Source organism: Scleropages formosus, chromosome 10, assembly GCF_900964775.1.
Source record: "Scleropages formosus chromosome 10, fSclFor1.1, whole genome shotgun sequence".
In the NCBI taxonomy this organism is placed as follows: domain Eukaryota; kingdom Metazoa; phylum Chordata; class Actinopteri; order Osteoglossiformes; family Osteoglossidae; genus Scleropages; species Scleropages formosus.
The window spans coordinates 28,445,121-28,472,854 of record NC_041815.1 but is presented as its reverse complement, the minus strand read 5'-3'; the positions used below and the strand labels follow the sequence as shown (position 1 = coordinate 28,472,854).

The 27,734-nt window shown below is 47.7% G+C and overlaps 1 protein-coding gene across 1 annotated transcript; it reads left to right on the top strand.

Moving 5' to 3' along the window:
• The first annotated feature begins 665 nt into the window (after positions 1-665).
• sesn3 (sestrin 3) lies at positions 666-18,344 on the top strand. Its single transcript, XM_018748888.2, has 11 exons — positions 666-774; positions 891-979; positions 9,225-9,290; positions 9,412-9,612; positions 10,246-10,428; positions 10,516-10,752; positions 10,859-11,006; positions 13,808-13,926; positions 14,028-14,218; positions 14,510-14,654; positions 15,333-18,344. Exons 2-11 carry the CDS (start codon positions 899-901, stop codon positions 15,417-15,419), a joined length of 1,458 nt encoding a protein of 485 aa, XP_018604404.1. The 5' UTR covers positions 666-774; positions 891-898; the 3' UTR covers positions 15,420-18,344.
• Positions 18,345-27,734: the final 9,390 nt, after the last annotated feature.

Here is a 27,734-nt window from a genome sequence, read left to right as displayed (position 1 = left end):
TGGTTTGATCTCTGTGTGCGTGCGTGTGCTACCTCGGGTTTACTCCTTAAAAGATACATTGAGACAAATATACATCATCAGAAATAAATATGAAATGCTGTACGTACAGTAGCATTACATACTCTGCTCCCTGATGCAAAGGGAAGATAACCTGCTAGAAGAAATGATGAAAATGGCGTTTTCATACTTTTTATTTTCTAATCGGTGTACTTCTGTCACGTCTCAGGCAAGTAACAAACTAGCAAACTTGTAGCAACTGATTTGAAAAAAGTTTCCGTAAGTTATATGTAATAATTATAAATGAAATTATCAAATTTGTTACTACTTAGCGAAAAGTAAATTAACAAGTTTGACTGGGTGTCTCATTAAATCAACACCCGATTTTAGAACTGTTTTTTAAATGCCGTTACAGCAGGAGCGCCCCACTCAGCAAAAAAAGAGGGGGCTTGTCCAAAAGTGGGCGGGGACAATGACGGTGAGACACACCCTCCCATGCGCGATTGGTTGGTGCCGCGTGATTAAGCCGCGCTCAAAGCGAGGTGGATGGGGTAGTTAACGACTGGGACACACCCCCTGAAACAGGATTGGTCGGTGGGCGTGTCTTCGCAGCGCTCACGCTGAAGTACAAAACTGGCAGGTCGGCGGGCGCGCGTGTGTGGGGCGCAGGGACGAAGGGGAAGGAGGTCCGAACCACCTGGATCGTCACAGCCGCAAGACCGCCACCGCCACCACAAAGTAACCGCAGCACGCGTGTCAAATGGATTGAGGAGTTCCGTAAGGAGATGCATATTTTAACCTGCTCATCCGACTAAAAAGAAAACACGCTCCAGAAGACCGGGATCCCCCACATCCAGGTTCAGACATCTCCCAACTAAGTTCTTCTTCTCCAGATTCCACCATGAACCCCAACGCGGACTCCCCCTGCGACACCAGCCCCTTTCTCATCTGCAGCAACTGTCAGAAAGTCATCGCAAAGCAGGTACAGCACCTTCCTCTTCTAGCAGAGCTGGAATCTATCATCATGTGATCTTTTTGGGCCGCTATGTGGGTTTTAAACTAACAACGTCACTGTGTCTGATCAATTGTCCTGCACCGGCGGCTGGGTGTATCAGTGACGTATTGACACGTAAAACTTAGTGCGTCTTAATTTTTATCTTTTTATTAATTAAAATATCTCATTTTAATTTTTTATTATGACAATGGTGTTAATGCTGGTGAATTATGCCTGTGCAATGTTACTTGTCATAGACCACGCAGCCCGGTGTTAACTTAAGGACGTATGACTTAACTTAAGTTAAGCCTCGCGCAGAAAAGCCACCCTTGAGGTTGTCCGTACCTCGGACACTTTGTGTCGCTCTGTCGCGAAGTTCGAGCGCGCGCGCACCCGCCGGTCTGTGTGCGCTCTGTCTTTGCGCGCGCACCACCGGCGGCAGGTTCTTGTCCCCAGCCCGTCCTCAGCGTGGACTCGTGGGATTTGAACTGACCCCTAGTGTGGTGCAGCCGCCTTGAGAGGGTTTGACACTTGTACACGTGGTGCCACCTCTTTCTCTCTCTGGATATGCAGAAATGAATCCAGAAATCAGCTGTTGAGCGAGTCTTCTCGTTCCAAGAGCTTTTTTGGAAGCTCTCCACTCACTGGTTCCATCAGGCCTACCTGTGTCATGGTGTACTTTCTCCAGATCGCTTAGTCTTGGACTTAAAACCACTTAGTCCTCAGGTGTGAACGAGGAGAGGTTAATGGTGTGAGTAATGCTGATGGAAGTGTGTGTGTGTGTGTGTGTGTGTGTGTGTGTGTGTGTGTGGGGGGGGGGGGGGGAGAGGAGTCAAACATGTCCTTCCGCCTCCCTGCTATTTTTAGCAGTCACCGCTCATCTGGATCGCACATGACCCGTTTAGTTTTGTGAGGGTGCCTGGCTCTGCACGCCAAGGGGAGAGACACTGCGGGCTGGAATCACATCCCTTTTCTGCCGAAGATCAAAGTAGAGGGTCATTACTTGGCCTGTAAGGTAGTGGGACCCTTCATGGTACCCCTTTGCCCCTTGTGCCACTTTGGAATGTGGGTTCGAGGAACGCGTCCCTATTCAGAAGTGTGAAATACCACTTGGAGGAGGTTGGCAGTCTGACGTGAACACTGGGGCCTGCTGGATTCCACAGTCTGGATAGAAGAGGCCCCTGTGACCTCCATACAGCTCAGATGTTCAGTTGGGCTTTTGGAACCGGTAGGTGTAGCCTTGTCATACATTATTGTGGCTTAATCCAGACAGTCTGATCTTCTGCAACCTCAAAATAGGATCAGTTTCTCAAATTATTCCTAGACAGAAATGGGGTGTCACTTTGTAGAACATAATTTCAGGCTGTCTGGATGCTCTTCGTTGGCTATAATTAACCCTTGGTCACTCTGTAGTCTGGACGTTGCAGCAGTCAGGGATTCTACTGGTGCAACAGATGGGGTGTTGTCTGCTGCGGGGTGTGCCGTTTACATAAGACGAGGCTCTTAACCTGTAAGGAGGTAGAGAAAAATCTCCAGTGGTCATAGTCCGAGTTGGGGGAACGGTCAAAAGCGCGCAAATTCCGAGTATGCCTCGGATAAACCATAACGGACAGATCAATGCATTCCTCTAGAACGTTATCAGTGACTCCATGTCGCAACATCTTTAGGGCGCTATCCATTAGGATTCTGGAAATGTCTAAATGCAGTGGGTCTGAACTCACAGCCTTCTGTGTTGGGTCCAGTGAGAATCGGTTATTGCAAGGGCAAGAAGACGTGTGGAATAAGGATCTCTTTGAAGTCTTATAAATGTACGTTATATTTCCTGTGCGAAAGTTGAAGGCGAAGAGAAAACTTAGTCCTCCCTGCAAGCAATAAGATTGTGGTTTGAACGCTGGAAGCTTTTTTGTTTTTTTTTTTTTGTTTTTTTTTTTTTCTTCTCTTTTCTCTCCCTCTCCTCTCTTCCTATTTGGCCTGGACATTGTAGAAAGTTTCCCCCACCCCATCTTTTGTAAAGCTACCATTGTTTGCACGTAATCTGTGTGTTGACTCCCTGCCAAGCTAGAAAAGGAGGGACGGGACTCAAGCTGCTGATTCAACACCGGCCGTCTGACTTCCTCTTTGAGGGGGACCGTGCGCCTGCACAGCTCGCTGCCATGACCGGAAAGGCCCGATGGAACATCAGTTCAGCACCCAGCTAAATGCTTCCCATTCAAAGGGGAGATATTTTAAACTCCTGAGCAGATTCAGACTTGTCTCTCAATCTTTTGCGCTGCGGCAACTGAGTTTACATGCTGGTGTGTGGAGATGTTTACCCAGGCAGGATCTCCGTGCCGCGTGGGCCGTGCACGTGCGTTCATCATCGCTTGTTATCTTACAAACAACATATTCAAAACGGATTGCCAGTTTAGCTCAGAATTTGCTTATGAGGAAGTTTTGCCAAAAACACCTACAAAGAGGCAGGTGTAACTGAGCTGGAAGATGCAACAGACAGCATTCATGCCGCTGTTGAAAATGTCAGGAATTGCAAATGTGGCGTTTTATCCTCGACTCTCTCTGGGAACCGGCTGATGAAAAGTGGCAGCTTTTGCAGCGTGCGCCACAAAGGCAACTTGGTCATACTTGTTTCAGTTTCCTTCCCACTGGGGATGTTCAGCCAAGAAAACCATCCACCCTTTTGTCACGACTGCTCTGCACTTGCTGACTGCTTATTGAGAAGCAGTGATGACCAGTTCTGTGGATAAGCTCTTGTGTCACAAGTGCGTGGGGAAGACGTGCAAAAAAAAAATAAAAAAATCCGACCCCCTTCTTAAGGAATGGATTAATAGCGAAATGATACACACACACAATGACTGCGGTGAGCCGGAGCCTAACCCGGCAACACAGGGTGCAAGGCTGGAGGGGAGGTGACGCACCCAGGGCGGGACGCCAGTCCGTCGCAAGGTACCCCAAGCGGGACTCAAACCCCAGACCACCGGAGAGCAGACATAGGCCAAACCCGCTGTGCCCCTGCACCCCCCTAGCGAGAGGACACTGGTGGGATATGTCGATCAAATGTACATAGGTGTGGACCTCATCCTCCCCGTGACTGGACGCTGTCTCAAAGGTGTTCTGATGCCGTGTGACCTCTAAATCTTCACCGTGTTCTGTCGGCCTTCGATAAGGGCATTGCGGTATTGCCATTGTCGTTTTTGTGTGCAGAACTAATAATGCTGCCTTATTGCTGCAGCTGTCATTCAGTTCATAAAATGAGCAGCAACCATTAAAAAAATTCCCTAGAGTGCCGCTGTGGTCAGCTCTGCTTTTCCGTGGCTCGTTTGTTGCCCCGATTGCCATAAGGACGCTTCTGGTTTTCAGGTCAAACGGCTTGATTTGCAGGAAATTCGTCCCGTCCCATCGGTTTGTTGAGACGATAGATGAAAAGTCTTAAGTAACATGTGTGGTAGACTATATGCTCCTTGACATTTCCACAGTTGTGCTAATGATTGTGGCAGTTTAGGCAGGTCTGCTGAGAGTTCTCCCAGTACTGAGCTTATGTGATGTTTGTTGAACGTGAGGATCCTCTAAGTTTGGCTGCATCCCCTTCGGGTTGTCTGCTTCCCCTGCTGCTGATTCCCCCTCCTTTCCTGTTGGCATGATCGGGATTGGAGCACTTTCCTGTCCCCCATCTTTTATAAGGCTGCACTGAAACCTGGGCTGTGTTCTCCACAGAAATCTGCTGTGGTTGCCTAGCATAGGGGTACACGGTGGCCGTTTATGAACGGAGTCAAGTATCCTTGTTTCCAGTTCAGTTTTAAGCATGACTCCTCTGACCAAGGTTGGCTTCCTATGGTGATGTTTAGCTGACTGGCTGTGGTGTTTATGGGTTAATCAGTATCCAACCCCAGCAGCATGGTGCAACTTAACAGCTTCTGGGTGCCATTTTTACTGTGGTGTTTATGCTGCTCATTGTTGAATGGTGAGATAAAGCGACTATAAAAAGAGGGAGATGTGCTCAGTGATGATTATGCAGTGAGGGGCTCTTGAGTGAAGGGACATCACACGGAAGGGTGTTGTGTTGACCCATTATCAGCTTGGCTCGCAAGTACAGATAAGGGTAGCTGGATTATGGCCTGCTATTGACTTCTGCTGTGTCATGGGTTAAGGGTGACTAGTTCAATCAGTTGGGTTGATGAGCCAGTCAACGGTTAACTGAACTACTGATTAAGTGGAATAAACCAGAACAACCTTTCAAGGTGAGAGCTTCTCTTCCTTTCCCAGACTGGCTTCATGATCAATCGATTCCCCCCCCAGTATGGTACACCGAGGAGCAGTGCATGCTGTTTTCTTGTCTAATTAGTCTCCTTCCTCCCCTTTATCTTAAATGCAAGGAAGCTGCTCTTCCATCCAGCATATTTTGCTAGATGAATTGTCTTAGTTTAGCGCTGGTGTGCTGACTAGACCACCCGACCTTATCCAAACCTTTCTCTCTTTTTCCTCACCTGGGGATGTTTTGAAGGGCAATGGTTTGAGACCTGTTTTTCCCAAGCCCACCATGCCCTCCTGATGAGTGGCAGTGCCAGAAGTCCTTCCAACATAGCCATTCCAAATATTGCCGTCGAGAGAAAATGTTTGCTCCTTTGGGAATAGTCACCTTTGTCATCTGCGTCAAAATATGCATCCAAATCAGAAATTATTTTCAGAATTAACAAATGGCTGCTGAAATAGTTTTGTATTGGTAGTTTCTCCATTAAAAAAAAATGACTAATTAAATTTTCTAAGGCCAAGATCTCAATGGCTGCATTGGATCTGGATGTGGTGCCTGCAAAGTATGCCACATGGCAAGGCGTCAAGCGAGTCCTCTGGGGCAAAAGTTTGGGTCGCAGCTTCTCGGGGGTGCGAGCAGGGCTGTCCGCCATGTCCTCTGCTATATGCCATGTCATTGGGGGCCTCCTGCCAAGATCTACCCCCTACCAGGCTGGAAAAAAGCGACCTTCTGGCTGCTGTAAATGACACGGGTGGAAGGCAGTCAAGATTGCGATCATTTCAAATTATCTGTGCACACCTTGCAGCCCTTATTTTTCGTATTGCTGCATTATTTAATAAATTTCCTTGTTTCATAGTGGCGTTTTCTGACAAGCTGTAGGACTCGATTCTGCTTCGTTGATTAACTTACCGCCGCAGCATGGCGAACGGTGACCGTCGTCTTTGAGAGCCCTGCCTCTGTCTTAGCCGTGCCTGCAGCGGCGCGTTTCTTAATAACCTCTGATTAATGGTTTGATTCCCCTGGAGTGAAGCACTCTGGGAAAACCTGGTCAGCGAGCCAGCGGCAGCACAGACGCGTCGGCCCGGAGCCAGAACGCTGCGGTTTGTTTTGTAAACGGCAGCGTTCCGTGGAGCTCGAGAATCCCGGCGGCTTGTTTTCGCTCTCGATGTTTTCGTACCGTCCCTTTTGCTCGGCTTGCCGCGCCGCTTCGTGATCTTTGCTCTTTGTGCGAAACGCTGTTCGCGCCACTGCAGCCGCCAGAGCTGCGCCGCCGTCGGAGGACGCCACAAAGCGTGCCATTGTCCCCCGGACCTTGTTTTTCAGCCGGAGTCGGGAGCTCGAGCCGCCCACGCTAATTGGGTTGCAGCTGATGAATTTCGTCTGTTATAATGTGGAGTTCGAGACCAATTTCCTGGCGGATAGCGTCCAGCCATTAGCATCAGACCGTAATTGATGTTTGTTTGTATTTATTTATTTATTTATTTAAAATTTTCATTAACGGTTGCCTTTATCAGTTCATGCAAGAGTTCAGTGCTTTTGAGTTTAGGGAGTTATTACTTTTTCTTTCAGTCCTTTGATGTTGCAGTAGATAGAAATGAAAAATGGAGAGAAGATGTAGTCCCCTCCACAGATACATGGAGACACATGTACACAAGATATGGAAAAAGGTGGGATCGGGGGCCGAGCGAGAGGGGCAGGGCTGGGGGGGTTGGGGGCGCGGCTGTCATAGAAATTGAGGCCTGCAATATGAAACCTCCGAATCTCTAGCAACTGAGTCTCGCGCCATAAAATTTGCTAGGAATCGCGTTCAACTCGGAGCCCCCGGCCAGGAAAAACAATACAGGCGTTTCTTGAACTCGCAAATATCCGCAGGATGTAGAACGAGTGCAGTTGTTTGAATTGGGGGGGGGATGCAGTTATGTGGCATACTTCTGCACATTCCCGCGAAAGCACTTGTATACATGTCTTTGGAAGAACAAATTTCAGTTTTTTTTTTTTTTTTGGAGGAGAAGGGATTCTGGGAGCGGCTGAACGCCTCGACCCTATTGGACGTTTCTCTCCGGCGCCCATTGACCGTAGACGATGTCTCTTTGGTGGACGGTCTGGTTGGGAGCCAGTGAACTTGCTGTGAAGGCGCCCGTATCCATTTCTCCAAAGAGTTAACCCCACCTTGTCGTGGAGCCGAGTTGGAATGTCCTCATACGTACGTTTGTTAATTTAGCAGAAGCTTTCGTCCAAAGTGACGCGCAGCTCGAGAGTAAACAAAGTGCATTTTGTTGCACAAGTAGCTGCTTATAGAACCGATCGGAAAGAGGAAAGTGATCGCGACAGATGGTCTGATGCGAACTCATGCTGCTGTCAGGAGAGAAGTGGATGAGAGAGATGAGTCTGAGACCCTTCCTGAGTGCTGGGAGGGATTCAGCAGCTCTGAGGTACAGAGGGAGTGTGTTCCACTGCATCAGGTTGAAAACCAAGAAGGCCTGGACCTTACTTTTTGGACCTTTCTCACGAGCAGGACGGCTTCCGCATCCCCGATGTTCGAGCTCTCCGATTAACCCTTTCACAGTTTCAACACTACATGTTTGTTGTAGTGCTCTGCAGGTGGCAGATGGTCCAGTCATGTGACCGCCTCTAAGAAGCACCTTATTATTGTGAGACCTTGATGTTTCTAAGGTTCTTACACCTTTGCTCCACACTGATCACCTTTTAATTACGTGATGAACACATCACATGGTTTGGCTCCTTTTAATAGTTCAGTGATTCTCCTTCAAAGTCCAAATAGTTGTATTGTTTTAATTGTTACATGTGTTTGCACAGTTTTTGGGCAAGTGGATGTTTCATATTTCCATGTTGTGTAGCCTTTATTTTTGTAAGCACATTCTTTCTTGTTGTTCCTATAGAGTTCTTAGTTTTATTGCTGCCTGTTTTGCATGACCCATGTGCGTTTTTCTCGGAGCTCAGGGTGTGACAGACTGAACTTTCCCTCAAGGGTGCAAGGTCGCGTGTGTGTGTGTGTGTGTGTGTGTGTGTGCGCGCGCGCGCGCTCTCTGAGGTTGCCGTTGTTTGGACAGCCACCAGAGAATGGGTTAGCAGGAGAAAGGTTTGTTTTTCTAGATCCCAAGTGCTGAAATGGGCATCGTTCTGGACCTGGTGGACGTTGTCCAGAAGACATTGACGTTGGCTCCAAGCTGTTCAGAGCCACTGTGTTTTATTATTTTTTCATTTTGTTTCACTGGTCTTTCACTCTTCTGCCCACTCCAACTTGCTTGCCCCACTTCTGATGTAAAGTTGAGAACTTGTTTATGCAACTAAGAGTATGTGAGTAGAATCCTGTGTGGGACAAGAACCAGCAGACTTCTGGTCACAAGTCAAGGTTCATGACCACCACGGCGGCTGCAGCCCCTGCCCCCTCACAACCAGTCTCGTCGTTCAAAGGTAGTGGCGCCACTCTGGTGTCGCGGGGTTTGGTCTAGTGACTGCACTTTTCAAACAAAAGCTGAATGGCCATGCAACTCTGAAGGGCTTCTGTTTAACCTGAACACTTCCTCCTCTAGTCAGTCTGGCCAATAATGTGTGTGTGTATATAAAGGCTGTCCACTTTGTTGGAGATACACCAGGAGGTTGGTGGTAGAGGATGCTCAGGGTTTAGGAGAACATCTGTCCTTGAACACTTGTTGGGACGATAGAACATTTTGATGTCAGATCGCCCTTCTAAAGATAATGCAGTGGTGCAGTTGGGGTTCAGAAGATGGTTGAAAAGGGCTTTAGAAAGACGGACCCAGGAGGCCCAGCTGCCAGGTATTCCTTTACCAAGAAAGGCAGAAGTATGACTGTCTTCTTGTTGGGTCTTTCAGTTTGATGTGAAGTCACCATAGTGGTGGTGAACACGAAATGCTCAACTCTAATCTTGGGTTTCTGTTCCAGTTAATGTCCCAAAGTTGGACAGTGAGCCTGACATTCTGTCTTTCTCTCCATCTGAACTCTGAAAAGGAGAAGGGGATGAAAGTCAGACGGCCTCGCACCAGCGGCCCCAGTGCCTTCATTCCAGAAAACGAGGTGAGTCTGTGATTCATGAGCTTAGGTCTCATTACCCATGGAGTTGGAGGTTCTTCTCCGGTTGTCACATCTCCCTGGACTTGGAGTCTTGATGAAATCTCCTCGGCGTCCCATCCTGCAGATCATGGAGGTCACAGCAGACGACAGCCACACTATCATGGTCCTGGCTGAGGAGTACTCAACCAGTGGGCGCGTGGACCACCTGACCCAGGTGATGGGACTGCACCCGCACTACCTGGAGTCCTTCCTGGAGAGCCAGTTCTACCTGCTGCGGATGGACGGCCCCCTACCCTTGCACTACCGCCACTACATTGCCATTTTGGTGAGCGACAGGCCCTTTGAGGTCAAGACCTGTTGAAGCTGATATTTAGTCACCTGAAGCCATGATCAATGGAGCAGAGCTCTGTCTGAAGAATCCTAGTTATATTTAATATTTACATTTATCTAACACTTTTCTCCAAATTGGCTTATGATGTTAAGCTACTCACAGTTTGCCCATTTATACAGCTGGGTAGTTTTACTAGAGCAACTAAGGGTAAGTATCTCAATCAAGGGTATGCCTGGAAGTGGGATTCAAACCTGTGACTTTTGGGTCAACAGGTCGCAGCTGTAACCACTATGCTACCAGCTGGACCTACGTGAACACAAAACAGTATTTTGAATGAAATGTATATAACAGCTCTTCTGAGTGGTACAGGGACCTGGTCCTCTGAAGGTGAGATGATGAGGGCAGTGATGTTGAAGACCTTGGTGGCTTTTATGAGGCTGGTGTTAGAGCTGGAGGTGAACTAGTTCAAGGTCCTTGTGATATTTATGGAGATGGTTGGTTTTGTAGAGATGAATTTGGTTTTGTGGAGTTGCTGGTGGGGTGTGAGGATGATCTTGGGTTTTTAAAGAGATGACACTATAAACTGTCCTGGTCCTCACCCAACCCTTACCCCCCCTTCCCCTTCAGGCTGCTGCTCGACACCAGTGCTCCTTCCTGGTGAAGATGCATGCTCAGGAGTTCTACCAGATGGGCGTGTGTTTGGAGTGGCTGAAGGGAGTGCAATACGCCCCCCAGAGGTTGAAGAATCTCAACGAGATCAACAAGATTCTTGCACACAGACCCTGGCTCATCACCAAGGAGCATATACAAGTAACTCTGTCTTAAAGTCAGAGAATCTAATTATTAAACATCATCTGTTTTACATATGATGGTTATTCGTCCCTTTGTTTGTCCCAGAAACTGGTGAAGACAGGAGAGAACAGCTGGTCTCTGGCAGAGCTGGTCCATGCGGTGGTCCTGCTGGCCCACTTCCACGCCTTGTCCAGCTTTGTTCTTGGCAGCGGCGTCAACCCGGAGTCAGACGGTGAGAGAGCTGACGCCTTTGAGGACATGGGTGTGAACAACCAGTGTGCCTGCGACCTGGCCAACGACAACAGCCTGCAGGAGGGGGCACTCGGCGACAGCAGCACTGGGGTGAGACCCGACACCTTGGAGGTTTAAAAACCGGGTCGTGGTCAGGAAGGTGTGGTGCCTTGAATGACAGTTGTGCTCATGTGTATGAGCGGATCAAATGTTTCAGATGGTGGACTCCGTGAGTGAGCTGGAGGCCCTGATGGAGCGGCTGAAGAGGCTGCAGGAGGAGCGTGAGGAGGAGGAGGCTTCACAGGAGGAGATGGCCACTCGGTTCGAGAAGGAGAAGAAGGAGAGCCTTCTAGTTGGCTCCGGAGGTACTGACAGATTCACGCACACACGCACGCGCGCGCGCGTACACAGGGCCCTCAACTTACAAGCACAAATAGGCCTGGAAGTGTTTGTAACTCAGCTTGTTCGTAACTCAAAAGTCACTACTTTATTGCATAAGAAATGCGTTCACCCACATCTTAACAGGTTAGGTTCTGTAAAACCCTCAGACAAAGCTATAATAAATTAAAACTTATCAAAAACATCTTGTCCGAAGTGTCACATCATATAGACGTATTTGATGTTCACTTAATAAAACACACACGCACATTTTCTGAACCACTCGTCCCATACGGGATCGCGGGGAACCGGAGCCTACCCGGCAACACAGGGCATAAGGCCGGAGGGGGAGGGGACACACCCAGGACGGGACGCCAGTCCATCGCAAGGCACCCCAAGCGGGACTTGAACCCCAGACCCACTGGAGAGCAGGACCCTGGTCCAACCCACTGTGCCACCGCACCCCCTTAATAAAACAACTAAACTAATTTTAAAATGACTGGGGGAAAAAAAATACATTTTCCTCATAAATGTGTATTCAATGGAAATTGTCGACCAATTCATTCCGTAATAGTACAACATTGCTCATCATGTTGATCAGACACTCAGGAACACCCAAAACAAGAACTGTAAGCATGATGAACATGGTAGGAGTGTGAGGAATGAGGACGGTGCTGTATTCCTACCGCGTCTTTGTCTGGGTGCGTTTTGCTGCCTACTAATGGCGGGAAGCAGAAATGCAGGTCAAAATTTCTCGGTAATAAGACAGAATCAGAATCTGATTTATTTGGCCAAGAACGCGCACACATACAAGGAATTTGGCCTCGGTTACCAGTGGCTCATAGTGTAGACGAGAAAAAACACAACATAATTATACATACAGGGATTCATTTTGGGGGGGGGTGGAATAAATAGCGGGGGATCGAATAAATAATGAGGGAGGGAATAAGCAAGAGGGAGAAAATATTGCGCAATCAGCTGTTCATGGACATAACGTGGGGAAGAAACTGTTTTTGTATCTGGTCGTTTTGATGCACAGTGATTTTTAGCGCCTGCCGGATGGGAGAAGTTCAAAAACGCTGTGGCTCGGGTGAGAGGGATCTGTCACGATTTATTCCTGCCCGTCTCCTGGAGGCAGGGTGGTCTGGAACCAATGACCTTTTCTGCAGACCTCACTGTATGGTGCAGCATATGGTTTTTTTTTTTTTTTTTTTTTTCTTTTTTGTTGCTTATCCAAACCAGACTGACAGCTTGAATAAAATGGAATTAAAAATAATTTAATGATGTGGGCAACAATCATACCTTTCAGAATTTGTTACTCAAATATTCGTTACATCAAGTAGCGGAGAATAGTTTCCATAATGGACCTTTGATCAAACTTGTAACGGCAGCTGGTAGCATAGTGGTTAGAGTTGGTGCCTTTGGACCCGAAGGTTACTGATTCAAATCCCACCTGTAGCAGTAACCTTGAGCAAGGTACTTGCCTAAGTTGCTCCGGTAAAAATTTCCCATCTGTATAAATGGGTAAGTAGGTGAACATTATAAGTCGCTTTGGAGAAAAGCGTCAGCTAAATGTAAAGGTGACTGAAGGGCAGTCGGAAGCTGCCGACGAGTGAGAAGTCACCTCAGGACACGTGGTGAAGCGTGTTGACGCAGCCTAGAAATTTTACATAACAGCCCCCCTTTGACCTGAAGTCCAGGTGTGTCCGCTTGGCTACGTAGCTACACACGAGCGGTAACGGTCATCGATCTTTTTCACCCTTTTGAATTTTTTTTTTTTTCCAAATTTCATCTGTGCGGTTTGTCTTCGGCTGAACTAGGCAGAACAAACAGAGATCGGGGCCTCGGCGCCGTTACCAGGCATCCCTGCATGAGCGGCAGCAGCTCCCAGGTCGCCCCGGCGCACCGAGCTCTGCGTCCCCGCCCACGGGAGAGAGTGCAGGCGGGCCGGGGACGTTGCGTAACGCCGATTACCTTGTGCGCGCGTGTATGAGCGCACCGCCGAGTCGTAGCTCCTCTTATCGATTCCTGGCCGAGCTCCCAGCTGTCTTCATTAGCTGGTGTCCTGCCCCCCATATGGCGCCATCTACAAGTCAAACAGCAGACATCTGCTATGAAGCGAAACGCCACGATGTGCGAGATCATTTCGCTAAAGGGTTCGGAGGCAGCGGACCGCGTCGCCCTTCCGGTTTCACAAATCGCGAACCGTAACTGGAGCTGCGGTCGTTGGGGCCGTCGCCGTTACCTACGTTTATCATTTATCGGATGCTTTTTTTCCAAATTGATCTACAACTCAGGGTGAATAGAAGTGTATAAACAGTTGATGCTTTAGACAGACACTGGATTATCAACACACACCTGACATCGCCATGTTGCTGGTTCACATCCCTCCGGTACGTCCTATAGAAGTGATGCTCAAATACCAAATGCATAGATAATCATAGCAGATGGCGTTGAACTCATTTATGGAGCTGTCAGGAGAGAAGTGACTGGTAGAGATGGGTTTGAAACCCTTTTTGAATGTAGGAGGGATTCAGCAGCTCTGAGGGATACACTACATGTTTATGGGATGAACTGGGAAGGAATATTTATTCTCAGCCTTTTTACAGTTTTCTTTTTACATTGAGTTTTAATGTGACTCAAACTTGCTTAATGACATAAGTCTTTTTTTTTTTTTTTTAATAGAGACCAAGTTTTGGTTGGATGCATAATATACATGTCCTAATTTATGCTCGTACAATGAGGAGCAAGTTTAAGTATTGTCTGTGTGGTTCCGATTGGTCGACAGGTTTTGAAGACGAAATGGTGCCCACGTCTCAGGTATCTCGCTTCGTGGAGGACGCCACCTTCGGGTACAAAGACTTCGCCCGACACGGGGAGGACAACCCCCCAACGTTCTGCACTCAGGTGAGCCAGGAGTGACCACGCCATCATCCAAATGCTGGAGGCCCCACATCCTGCCGCTCATAAGTCCAGCCCCCTGACCGGCGATGATCTCTGTTGGGCAGGATTTCTCCTGGGAGGTGCACGGCTTCTCTCTGGTCCATCGGCTCTACTCGGACATCGGCCTGCTCCTGGATAAGAAGTTCCGCACGGTGTACAACCTCACCTATTACAACATGGCGAGCCACGAGGACGTGGACACGAGCATGCTGCGCCGGGCTCTCTTCAACTACGTCCACTGCATGTACGGCATCAGGTGAGCGCCATCGAACCCTGGACCCTCCGGCACTTATTCAGCCGACAACTCAAGTGCATGCACCGGGTTCTCATTCGCTGCAGTGGCGTAGTGGTTAGAGCTGCCACCCTGCGGTCAAGGACTCGGTTCGAATCCCACGTCTTGCTGTAGTACCCTTGATCAAGGTGCTCACCCTGAAGTGATGCACTAAAAATTACCCAGCTGTATGAACGGGTAAATCAGTGCAAGTCACTTATTAATTTACATGACCCTTTTCTCATAAATGTAAACAGACACAACCTCTGCCCACAGGTATGATGACTATGATTATGGGGAGGTGAACCAGCTCCTGGAGCGCAGCCTGAAGGTTTACATCAAGACGGTGACCTGCTACCCGGAGCGTACAACACGGCGCATGTACGACAGCTTCTGGCGTCAGTTTCGCCACTCCGAGAAGGTGGGTGATCATTCCGGGGTGGGGGTCCGGGGTGCGATAGGCGGGGTTACCACTTCCGGACAATGCGGTTCACCTGTCGTCAGCCAGCAGGTAGCGTAGTAGTTACAGCCTCTGCTTCTGGACTCGGAGGTCTGTCGCAGGTTTGAATCCCACCTCCTTGCAATAGCCTTAAGGAAGGTACTTACTTCAATTGCTCCAGTAAAAATGACCATGCAGTACACACACACATTTTCAGAACCGCTCGTCCCATACGGGGTCACGGGGAACCGGAGCCTACCCGGCAACACAGGGCGTAAGGCCGGAGGGGGAGGGGACACACCCAGGACGGGACGCCAGTCCGTCGCAAGGCACCCCAAGCGGGACTCGAACCCCAGACCCACTGGAGAGCAGGACCCGGTCCAACCCACTGCGCCACCACACCCCCGACCATGCAGTATAAACAGGTAAATCAGGGTAAGCTGCTTTGGACAAAGCTCAGTAACACCTTTGTCCAAAGCAACTTACCATGATTTACCTGTTTATAATAAAATATATTATAGCTGTCCAAACATAACTTACATCAAAGGCCTCTTGTATCAGATGAAAACATATGATCTCTCCACTCAGTGTTTCCATTCTTTCTACAATGGTAACCGTGTGTCTGGCCCTGTCCAACCCACCCCACCCCCACCCCCACAGGTTCACGTGAATCTCATCCTGATGGAGGCCCGGATGCAGGCGGAGCTGCTTTATGCACTGCGAGCCATCACCCGCTACATGACCTGAGTCGCCCGTTCCCTTCCTCTCCGCCCAACCACCAGGGGGCGCTCCTGTGGGGGGGGTGGGGGGGTTGTCCTTGGAGAGATGGAAAAGATGTCCGCGTATTATCCCAACCACATCGGCCATCCTCTCCCTGCCTTAGTGTCAGTGTTGTGCCTTGAGATTTGTGCAGTTTCACCAGCCCCTCCTGCTGCTCAAAGTCCCCAAAAATACCCCTTTTTTCCCATGTTCACTAAACTGGGGAGGGGGGCATCCCCTGTTTCGATGACCCCTCCTCCAATTTTTTTTTATTTTTTATTTTTTTTATTTTAAAAATAACGTACCATCAAAAAGCAAGATTTTGGACCGGAGAGGATGGAAATTTCCTTCGATAGCCTTCACGAGGCCATTCTCATGTTCTGGTGGGGCTGCTTAATGTGAATGGGCGGTGACTTTATATGCTAATTATTACAAATGCACTCTTGACAATGTGAACGCTTTTCCTGGATGGGGGGGACAAAAGCTGCGTTGTGTACGACACGTTTGCTCCTTTACAGAAAGTGTATCGGGCGAGATTTATTGCTTGCCAGCACCAAGACTGAACACCCTGGGTCTCCGTAGGGATGGGGGGGGGGGGGCTGCTGTCCGCACACCTCCACCTTTTCACTTGCGAGCACCGGGTCCGAGAGATCAGTGGAAAAAAGGAGGATGGGAGCAGACTGGAACCGTTCATTTAGAAAGCATCTAATGGGGCTCCTTCAAAATGTGGATGGACCCATTGGTAGATCCTCTACCCTGAATGACCTGCTTATTGTCCAAACCACACCACAATGCCTTTGTTACCCCAGGCTTTACCCCCCCCCGGGGGTGTTAGTCTGTACCTCTGTGGGTTCTGTGCCCACTTGTGATGCCTCTTGTGCTAAAGCACCTCTCAGTGTAAAAACATGGCATATCCCAGAAAGGCCTTTGCTTGGACCAGGGCGGCCTCGTTCCGCATCCCGGACGCCTCCGACTCGGCCGAGCAGCTCCGTCCGCGGGATGTCTCGCCTGGGGATATCGCCGGACAATCCTTCCAAGTGCAATATTTCATCTCCTCTGTTTTGTGTTGAGCTTTACAGCCAGGAAAACTGCATTCGCACATGAACCACACCGACAGTCCTAATGAGCTGCACAAGTATTTGTATAGTATTCACGTATTCCAAGACTTTTGCAAATCTTCTCAAATTTCAGGACGTGGAAAAAACTTTTTCGTTTACTCAATATTGGTGACTCCCAAATAGTATGATTGTACATGTATGAAATAGATCAGCGGTTTCCTCCCTTTCCTGAAGGTTGACCTCTGCATATGTGTGACGATCAAAATTAATGCACCTATTTTCTTTGACCTTGAAAAACTTGTCCAACAGTAATGAATTTCAGCCAGTATCATTTATTGAATGTGCATCTGCTGCGATTAACGCTAATTTCCCGAGAAGTTCACAGTGGCTGTCAAAAAGCGACATTTAAGTTTGTTTTTTTTTTTTTTTTTTTTTTCTTCCCCATCAAAACCCACATACCAGCTTTTAAAAGAAAAATATTTTCCACTTTTAGATGCAGTTTGGATTTGAAAGTTCTTGTCACCTTAGCTTTGCTTAATTTTTATGTAAAGAATGTATATATTTCTACTGATAAGTATATAAAAAAAAAAAACATTTTTTGAGGATGAATCCAATACTTTTTATTCTTTATTCTTTAGATGTTTACTAGGAATGCAGTGTGTAGCGTGCCATATATCGAGAGCGTCACAAATTACTGTACTTTTATTTGGGGGATTTTTTTTTTTTTGTAGACCTTTTTATTTCTCAGTATTACCACACTGCTCTGCGTTATACTTGCTCTTTTTAGGCAACTGTGTTCCGGTCGTGCTGTTACCGGGCTCGCCCGTGCTCTCGGTTACTGTACTGTGTAGGCTGTGTATTTACCACAGAGCCCGAGATGACGGTGAGCGTCTCGCAGTTTTTGCGCTGGAAGACTGATCTGTGCAACTTGAATAAGCTACATGTTCTGGTTTCATATCGGGAAAGGCGTGTCTCCGGGATCCAGGTTCGAGACGCTCTGCACTAACCTCCTATATGAGCATAGCGAGCCTGTCGGATCCGCTGGTGTCCAACAGGACCTCGGAGCCCCAGGTTCACATCCCGTCCAGCAGCCTCAAGGTCCCTAGGGGTCCAGACAATCTCTTCTAGACAGAAGTACTGAGTGTCCAACAAGTGTCCCCTTTCTAAAAATGAATTCCCTCAGAAAACAAATATGTGAAGGGATTGTTTCTTTAATTTAGAGTTCAAAAACATTTTTGGTTGTGATTTGCCTTTGCCAAAGTCTTCAAATGAGTGTTTGCCGAAATCCGACCCACACTGTGCCCGGGCTTGTGAGCTCCTGATGCTCACCAGCGGCTGAAGACATTGGTCACCAAGTACATTGTGAGAACTGTTCTTCTAATTTGTATTTTGAAAGATGAATGTTGTTTTGTTTTGTTCCTTCGCAGTTTTATTGCACCGTGCCATTTTGACAAGGTCTGCTGTACCCGTCACATTCTGTCCGAGCCGAATGGACCGGCAGTGACCTGTTAGTTGGGTTCACGAGGCCACGCGTCCTTCAGTGTGCCATCATTTAGTCTGTGTTCATTCAGTCAACATTGAAATTAAGCTGTGACTTAAAATACAATTTAAAAAAAAAAAAAAAAAACTTGACTACACTCGTTTGTTACCACAGTAACTCTTAAGTGAGTAGATCTGCACTTTTTTTTTTTTTTTTTATTTTTCTCCCTCTGAGGTCCCCCTTTTTTCTATGACTAGGTACAGAACAACGGGGTTAGCTTCTGCAACTACAGCTGTATCGTATTCCTACAACTCAGACTGTATCATAAAGTTCCTCAATGAAGAAATATGGATCTCGTTGTTTCAATAAAGCTGTTCAAACATCTCCTGATGGCGCTGTTTTCCTTTTTCACCGCGGGCCCTTCCCGTGCCCTGATGCCCGGCTCCGATTGTCCAGCCTGCGCCATAACGGAGGTACGCCGAGGGCATGCGAGAGCGTGGTTTACTTTGTCGACCACTGTCCACCTCAGTCCTTCATCACGTACTTCAGCTTCAAATGTATTTGTTTCCTTTTGTATCTCAAACGGAAGAAGCAAGTCTAGATAATGCAGCAACATGAGCGACAACCGATGGGTCGATACTGAATAAAAATTTCTGAGTTCTAATGTAGCTGGATAGGTTAAAATGTAATCCTTGAAAATTTGGAATGCAAATAATTTGTTTGGGGTTTACATTGTCTCCACCCACCCCAAGTACTTCAGCTTTACCAGCATTCACAGATGAAAAGTTATTGCTCATTCACTGTGCTAATTTGCTGAAGCAATTAGCTGAAGACCATGGAGGCAAGGGCTCATTAGGCTTCATGGAAACAGAGCTTAGTACTGTTATCATTAAGAATGAATACTATTTGTGTATTTTCCAAATAATATCCTCCAGTAGTAGCACGTAGAGCAAGAACACTAACGGACCCAACACCGAGCCTTGAGGAACACCAAAAGTGACCTTTGAGATAAATGACCATCCTACTAACCCTACTATTTAAAATAGTGCGTCAACAGTATAAAACACTACGATTAAACCCAAAAACAAAAAAAATATTTCTGGCATCAGATGAAATTAAAATATAATTTAACGCTGCTTGCGCTGACCGCTACTGAGTCCGAGTCAAGAATGTAAAGATTTGGTTTTGGACCCTTCTGCATGGGACCTGCAAGTGACCAGAGGTGGTGGGAGTAGAGAGTCCTTGCTGGGGTGTAAGGAGTGGTCAGGTCATGTTTTTATTGGGATACAGATTCCTTGACCGTCACATGACCGAACGTTGATACCGGCAGAAACGGGAAGCTCAGAGATAGAGATGAAGACGGGAGGGACGTGGGAACAGTTCAGCAGGTCGAACACAATTTGAGTTCAAACCTGTTCAGACCAATATGATCTCTGTGGTGGGAAACTGCCCCCCAGCCAGAGGGGAGTGGGACCCATATTAACCATAAGTGACGAGACAGATGTGGTGGCCGAGAGATCGGACCCGAGATCCGACACTCGAACCTAAGTCTCGATCCCTTCTCTTAGCCGTCTTGTGAAAAGCCAGCAGTGGAGCATAAGGCTCCTGTTTGGACAGGACTTGATGGTTATTAATGCAAAGGGATGTGCAGCTCTGACACTGTGCCCAAAAACACAGGCTGAACCTTTTCCTTGCTGTGTGTGAAGAGGTCCACACACCCACACACCCCTGACAGACTCCACTGAGTGGTATTACCACGGAAAATGGAATAAACCCAGTTTTTAATAAATTCTTTAGTTCAAAGCAAACAATTATTTGCCAGATTTCAATGACAGCTATGAAGGTCTGGTTACAGCATTGTCGGAAAGGCTTTTATACAGCATAAGAAAAAGGCCAAATCGGGCTGGTTTCCTCTCAGTGCCAGTGCCCATAATGCCATTCAAGCGCAGCTTTTGTCATTCCTACTTATTCCTACTCTCCTGTTTATTTTCCTATGTGTGTTTTTTTAAATAAAAACAACAGCACAGAAAATATACAGGAAAAACACAACTGGAGAAAAATGTCATCATACATGTTCCAATACAAAAACACTTCCTTGACCTTAGCTGTTATACAATATTTATTTTAATAAATATTACAGTCTGTCTGCCAAATTAGTAATTCCAGTGTATTGTTTAAGTGGGAGGACATTGTCCTTAGACATTGACCTTATTTTTATTTTATTATTACACCCATTTGGACCACGGTCCTGCTGTCCGGTGGGTCTGGGGTTCAAGTCCCACTTGGGGTGCCTTGCGACGGACTGGTGTCCTGTCCTGGGTGTGTCCCCTCCCCCTCCGGCCTTACGCCCTGTGTTACCGGGTAGGCTCCGGTTCCCCCGTGACCCCATATGGGACAAGCGGTTCTGAAAATGTGTGTGTGTGTGTGTGTATTACACCCATAACCATTCAAGTGCTGTAACGTCTTAATTTTCGTGTTTCTAGTGCCACCTTGTGGCAAACCTTCTAAATGCAAACTACCACAACTCCCCACAGAGTAAACAGGGTATGCAAATTATTTGAGAACCTCAAGTGGACCTCTTGTAGTGTCCATGGGACTGGTGTCAGAGTGGACAAAAATTTTTAATGTTAAACCAAGAGAAGATCTGGTCTTTCAGACCAGAAATTTAATACAACGAAGTTACATGACAAGAGACTCGGAAGCAGGTGTGTAGCTACGGCAATATTGGAAGAGAAATAAATAAATAAATAACACGGTCCTTCACTTGCGCAACACATTTTTTCCAGAGAAGGTTTGCTGCAAGGTGTGTAACACAGTCTTGTTTTGTTTGTTTTTTGTTTTTGTTTCCTTCCCCAGACCACTGATAAAATGCTCAACCTTCAGCAGAAGTCTTTATGAATTTTTAACGGCCCGAAAAGAGAGGAGAAGAGTGAGTGCAGGTGAAGGTTGACTTCCCACCTGCTCCCCTTTCACATGTACTGTAAGAAGGCCAGTGGACCCCCTGCGGAGCCGCTCCTTCAGCTTTGCTTCACTTCAAAGTGTAACCGCCAGAGGGCGACAGAAGCATTAAATAAAATTAGACCAACGAGACCAATGACTGAGACCAAAATTCAAATCCGCTGTTTTATTTCTCTGTATTCTCTGTATATACATATAGATAGTTTATGTTTATTTATTTATTTATTTGTTTATTTTATTTTATTTTACTTTATTAATTAATTTCTTTATTTATTTATTCATTTATTCTTCTGTTGTATAATCTGCAAATACAATTTGTATATATACTGGGTTTTAACGTAACTTATGACATACTCTTAATACTGCATTTTCTGGAGTTGCACTAAAGATTTTCACTCTTCTCTACATATTATTATGTTGACGATGATGTGACAATAAAGCTTGATTGATTGATTGATTGATTGATTATATCAGCGCTATGAGCGCTATTTTCAGTAGACATAAAACGCATTAAAAATCAAAAGAAAAAATCATTACACAATAAAATGTTTTTTTTTTTCAAACACAGGAGTGTGTTTATGCAGCACAGTACTGTACAAGTAAATTAAAGCTCACCTGGCAGTCAAACTGCGAACCCAGCAGCAGCATGACTCCATACGCTACAAACTGCCTACAGTCCAGAGCCCGCGTCACACGTGTGTCCTGTGTACTTATTTACTGTCTTTTACTCTGTTCTGTGTTGCACCAGCAACATTTCGTTCCACCGCGTAAAAGCTAAACAGAGGAATGGCAAGAAAAACAACTTGAACTTGAACTTGACCGCGGGGGAGATGAAGACCTTCTTTTAAGGGGCGGCACCACTGCGCCACCTGCTGGACAGACAGTGATGAGCACAGAGGAAACCACTGGGTGTGTTTTAGTGTGTAAACTCACTGCGTGCCCCACTTTGGGACACTCGCAGGGGGTTTTGTCTCAGCCCTCATGGATTTGAGTCTCTCTCTCTCACACGCACACACACACACGTGCACCGGCATCCCGCAAAAGCCGACATTCCATAAAGACGGATGGCTGGGAAAGTCCCGCCCACTTCCTCTGACCCCCCCCCCCCTCAAGAGTTTCCATACAGCAACAGACAGCGAAGCTCCCCTAACGCACTGGGGTCGGAGCCCTCCGTGGGGCAACAGGGTCCACGCTGATGTCAAAGGTGCCGTGAGGTGGGATTTGAACCCGGGACCCTCGGGTGTAGTAATGAGATGCTGTTATTTTCAGGAATAATAACCTTTCGACTCGAGCAGCGGTTTGGTTTTCTGCCGACTTCGACAGCGTCTGCGTGCGTTCGGGAGCGTGTCGCCATGTGTGTGTGAGTGCCAGGCCCCTTGTGCGATGACATGGTTAGGGGTGTGTGTGCGTGTGTGTTTTTTGGAACAGCGCTCTCTGTGTGTGTGTTTGTCCGTACGCACGTAAACACACACGCACATTCACACGCACAACATCACTGGAAGACCTTTGGCAGCGATTGGTGACTGCGCCCCCTTCAGGACTACCTAGAGCATCAACAGCTGACAAGGAACATTTTCACTGAACTGCAGCACGGAGCGCATTTCATATTTCATACATACATTCGGATCCAGCTTGCTTGCTCCACTTTATTTGTGGACACTTGTTGACCTTTGACCTTTCCACCCCCCATGCACTGCGACTTCTGACTTTTTCATAACAGAAGATATTCTTTTTTTCCAGTGCAGCTACAGACATGTATGTGTAACTTTTTTTTATAACCACAAGTATGTAACTTGTTACTTTTGTGTGACGTCTTATTATAAACAAAGAACACATTTGTTGTTCTCTTGCCACGGGGCAGAACACCATCTGGGGCCCAAGTTTATTTACTTCTTACTCACCATGGGAAACTCTGGTACAGATGAAAGAAACATGGTATAAATATGGTGCATCTGACCCAGTACAGCTGTGGCCATGTGAAAACACAGTGATGGCTACTGCCGTGGCAAAGTGGTTGGAGTTGCTACCTTCTACTTGAGGGACGTGAGTTTGAGTCCCACATCCTGCGGTTGTGCCCTGGATCGAGGTACTTTACCCCGAATTGAAACAGTAAAAATGACCCTGCTGTATAAATGGGTGAATCAGTGTAAATAGCCGCCAGCATCTGCTTTGTGTTCTTCGTTCCGTTTATTTTCACAGCACCTTTGGGCGTCTAATAAACGAGACCGATATAAACACAAACAGCACTGAGACGGAGGTGTGATAATTAGCATGGGAAATAAGAGCCTGTAAAGAGGTGTGTGTGTGTGTGTGTGTGTGTGTGTGTGTGTGTGTGTGAAGCCGGAAGGTACCCCATCGTACCGCTGTGTGTTCTGTGGATGGATGTGGAGCACAGACCCACATCAGCATGCAGACCCCAGAACGCAGGCCTGCAGGTGCGGCACCAGGTTGGCGGAGGGTAACGGCCCTTTGGGAACAGCGACGAGAGCCCATTTGTACACAGCGCCCCCTGCTGGCCAGTAACACAGCGAGTAGCGCTGCTGTCTCACAGCGCCTGGGTGGTGCGAGAGGACGTGGGTTCCAACCCCGCTCAGTCTCTGTGTGGAGTTTGCATGTTCTCCCCTTGTCTGTGTGGGTTTCCTCCGGGTGCTCTGGTTTCCTCCCACAATCCAAAGACATCCTGTTGAGGTTCACCCAGAGGGAGTGTGTTCCACTCGTGTATGGATGAGTGACCCAGTCTAAGTAGTATATCTAGCAGTGTAAGTCACACACATACACACATTTTCAGAACCGCTTGTCCCATACGGGGTCACGGGGAACCGGAGCCTACCCGGGAACACAGGGGCGTAAGGCCGGAGGGGGAGGGGACACACCCAGGACGGGACGCCAGTCCATCACAAGGCACCCCAAGCGGGACTTGAACCCCAGACCCACCTGACAGCAGGACTGTGGTCCAACCCACTGCGCCACCGCACCCCCCACAGTGTAAGTCACCGCGGTGAATAAGGTGTGTGGGCTGATAACACCACATAGAGTTCATTGGAAGTTGCTTTGGAGAAGAACATCCGATGAATAAATAAATGTAAATATAACAGTGTAGAAGGGTGTTAAACTGTAGGTGAACTGACTGGGTACAGTGAGGTGGTGTGGACAGCTGCACACACAAACACACACACACACACACACACACACACACACAGCTGATGCGTGATCCCTGGTTCCCACAGTGTGTGATTCTCACTTTTCATTTCCAGAGGTGGAGCCACATTGTTTACATTCATATATATTTATCTGACACTTTTATTCAAAGAGACTGATGATGTCAGTCAACTTTACACCGATTCACCCATTTATACAGCAAGGTAATTTTTACTGTATCTATTCAGAGTAAGTACTTTGATCAAGGGAACTTGCACAGCAGGAAGTGGGATTCGAACCCAGATCCTTCAGTTACAAGGTGACAGTTGCGAACAATTGAGCAGCTGCTGAAAAACACACATTGGTGAAAATACAACAGAGAGAAGAAAACTTTCAAACCCTCTTTGAGTTAATAAAAAATGTTTTAATGTTTTTATCGCCCTTCTGATCACTCGTAAGTGAGGAGGACATTTTTCGCCGGACACCCGTAGGATACGGACAGCAGAGGGCGCAGCGGTTAGAGCCGCTGCCTTTGAAGGTTGCAGGTTCGAATCCCCCTTCCTGCTGCAGTACCATTGATCAAGGCACTCACCTTGGATTGATACCGTAAAAAGTACCCAGCTGTATAAATGGGTAAATCAGTGTAAGCAGCTTAACACAATATCACACTCTGGAGACGTGACCAGATGAACACAAGCACTTTCTTCCAGATGTTTCCACACGCACACTCCTGTAGTTTTTAGACTCCACTGAAAGGACACTTTTTAAACCCCTTCCCGGTGCGGCGATGACACTCTGTCCCATTTTCTGCTCATGCGACCGAAAAAATATTATACAGACTTACAATGTGATTAATGTGTTCATAAGTTCATAAGCGGAAGAACAGAAGAGATGAGCAGCGCAGTGGAGACGAGGTTCTGCAGAACGGCCTTCAGTTTCAGTCGGTATAATAATTTAATACACCCATCTTATAATACACCTGTATAATAATTTAATACACCTGTATTTTAATACAGTAGTATAATATTTTATACAAATGTATTTTAATACACCGGTCTTTCGATACATCTGCATAATAATTTAACAGGTGTATAATAATTAATATGTCTGCATTTTAATACATCCGCATAATTTAACACGTCTCTTTTTTTAAACATCTGTACAACAATGGAATACATTTGCATATTCAGCCCTTCGAAAGCCGTGCATAATCTATGTAACTATTAAGTAAATTATCTGCGTGGGCGGGGGGTCACCAGGTCGGCGCGAGCGAACCCAACGTCACAAACGGTACGAGTCATCGCTGCGGTCGCAGCCCCGTCTGCCCGGTGACTGACCGCCCAGCTGCGAATTCCCCGAGGCGCCGAGCCGTCACCGTGGTAATGGGACACCAAGGGGGGGTGGAGGCCCTAACCCAACCCCCACCAACACCATCGCCGGTGTCAAAAATGCACCTGTAGTGGTGATCTGAGCAGAAGGGTGTGAGATCTATGCCCACCTGGAAGGAGGGACCCTATAATATACTGTCCCAGTATGAGGAGAGAGGCATGAGGAGGACATGATGTCTTAACAATAACGACGATGTTTATAATGATACTGATGATGATGATGATGATGATGATGATGACTCTTATTATCATTGTTATTAATGACTGAGAGCTGGTGCAGGCAGGCTGGAGCCCAGTGCGGAGGTAGGAGCTCTGCTGAGAGCACACTCAACATGGTAAAAAAGCGATCATGTTCTCACCAGTTACCATGGCGCAATGCGCTAAAATAAGCTCTCGCCCTGCGGCACTTGAACCCCTGCGGTCCCGCCGCAGTCTGCGAACGCCTGGATGTGTGTTCGTCGCCCGGTCCGTGTCCGTGTCCCGCCAAACCACGCCCCCAACCCCATCCCCCCGCAGACGCTGCCGCGACGCAACACGGAAACTATGAGGCCAGGTATTTTATTCATGTGGAACACAGAGCGCCTCGTATTGGGGGGGGGGCGGCTGAGGGTTCCACCGGAGGCTGGGGGAGGGGCTGCTCTCTGGTTCTGGTTTTGACCCAGTCCGCTTGTCCCACCGTCCGACACCACCTGTCTGCTCTTTCTGAGGGCAGCAGAGGGCTCAGTGGCTAGAGGTGCACTTGCAACTGAAGGACCTGGGTTTGAATCCCATCTCTGCCTGTAATACCCTTGATCAAGGTACTTACTCTGAACTGATACAGTAAAAATTACCCTGCTGTGTAAATGGGTAACACCGCTTGTCTCATGTTGTCCAAACACAGTATAATAATCCATTTTGAACCTCTAGGTGGCGCTTTGCCCGGAAACACCTCCGAAATTCCAGACGCCGGTGTTGCGTTGACGTCTAGTTTGTCCAGTTTGTGCATCCATGATGTGTGTGTGTGTGTGTGTGTGTGTGTGTGTGTGTGTTTGTGTGTGCGCGCGCGCTCGGGACTGCTTCTCCTTCCCTGACCATCACTTCACCAACCAGGTTCATGGGCCCCACAATGCCCCCTCCACTCCCCTCCCCTCCCCTCCCCTCCCCTTCCCGCCCCCCACCTCAGACACATGGCCATTCCTGTGCTTCTGCAAACAGGTGCGAGGAGGGGGGGGGGTTCAGTGTGTCGGGGTCACCGCAGTTCAGCGGGGTGCTCATGCCGGACATAAGCCGAACACTTCGACAGTGAGCGCCGGACGGGAAGTGAGTCAGGAATTCCCTGACAGGATCACCCGTCCGTATTAATAGGTGCCCCGGGGGGGTTCTCATGTCTGTAGGATCGCATCTCATCTCTGTAAGGGCAGAGTGAAAAAGCCACCAACATGTTGTCATGAAGGACAAGCACTCGAACCCGGGCTCGTCCGGGTGTCCCGCACCTTTCGCGTACAGACCACCCGCGTTGTTTCCGCCGCAAACCTCCATTCGTTTTATCGTCAAGAATGCAGGAGTCCCCTTCTTAGTATCAAGGGCTTCTGTGGGGTCAGCAGGTGGCGCAGCGGTGAGAGTGGAATCGAAGGTCCTGTTTTCGAGCCCCACCTCCTGCTGTAGTGCTCTTCAATCAAGGTACTTATCTTAAACTGATGCAGTAAAATTTACCCTGCTGTAAAAGTGGGTAAATCAGTGCAAAGTTGACTATCTGATGCTCTAAGCAGCCGTGGACTAAGGGCTGAGATACATCACGGTCGATAGTAAGTTAGTCTGAGACAGTTTTCTGTCTTGAACCACAAGCAAATCCCCTGACAGACATAGACACTAGTTTTTAATAATGTATAATAATTATTACTATTCTGGAAAGTGTGGATTCTCATATCAGTGATGGCAGAGAATCATGAACCCAGAATAAGGAACCTGTGTCACTCAGAGTCTTGCTGATACTGGAACCTATAGGTTTTGCTGTCAGGCTGGAACTAAGGTGCAGTCAAGCTGCGGTCAAGGTGCGGTCAAGGTGCGGTCTTGTGAAATGGCTGAGCTTGAGCAGGCAGAAGAATGGCCCTCGATAAGGACGTGTACAAGGAGGATCAGCGATTACGGTCAACAAGCAGAGAACTGGATGAACTTCAGAGGGGAAAATCATGACTGAGCGGTTCTGTTCAGGAGCCCAGAGGAGCCGAGATTTACAGATGGTTTGTTTGGAGAGGAAGTGTTCGGAGGCGAACAGTGTTTGTAGAGAAGACATTATTCATTA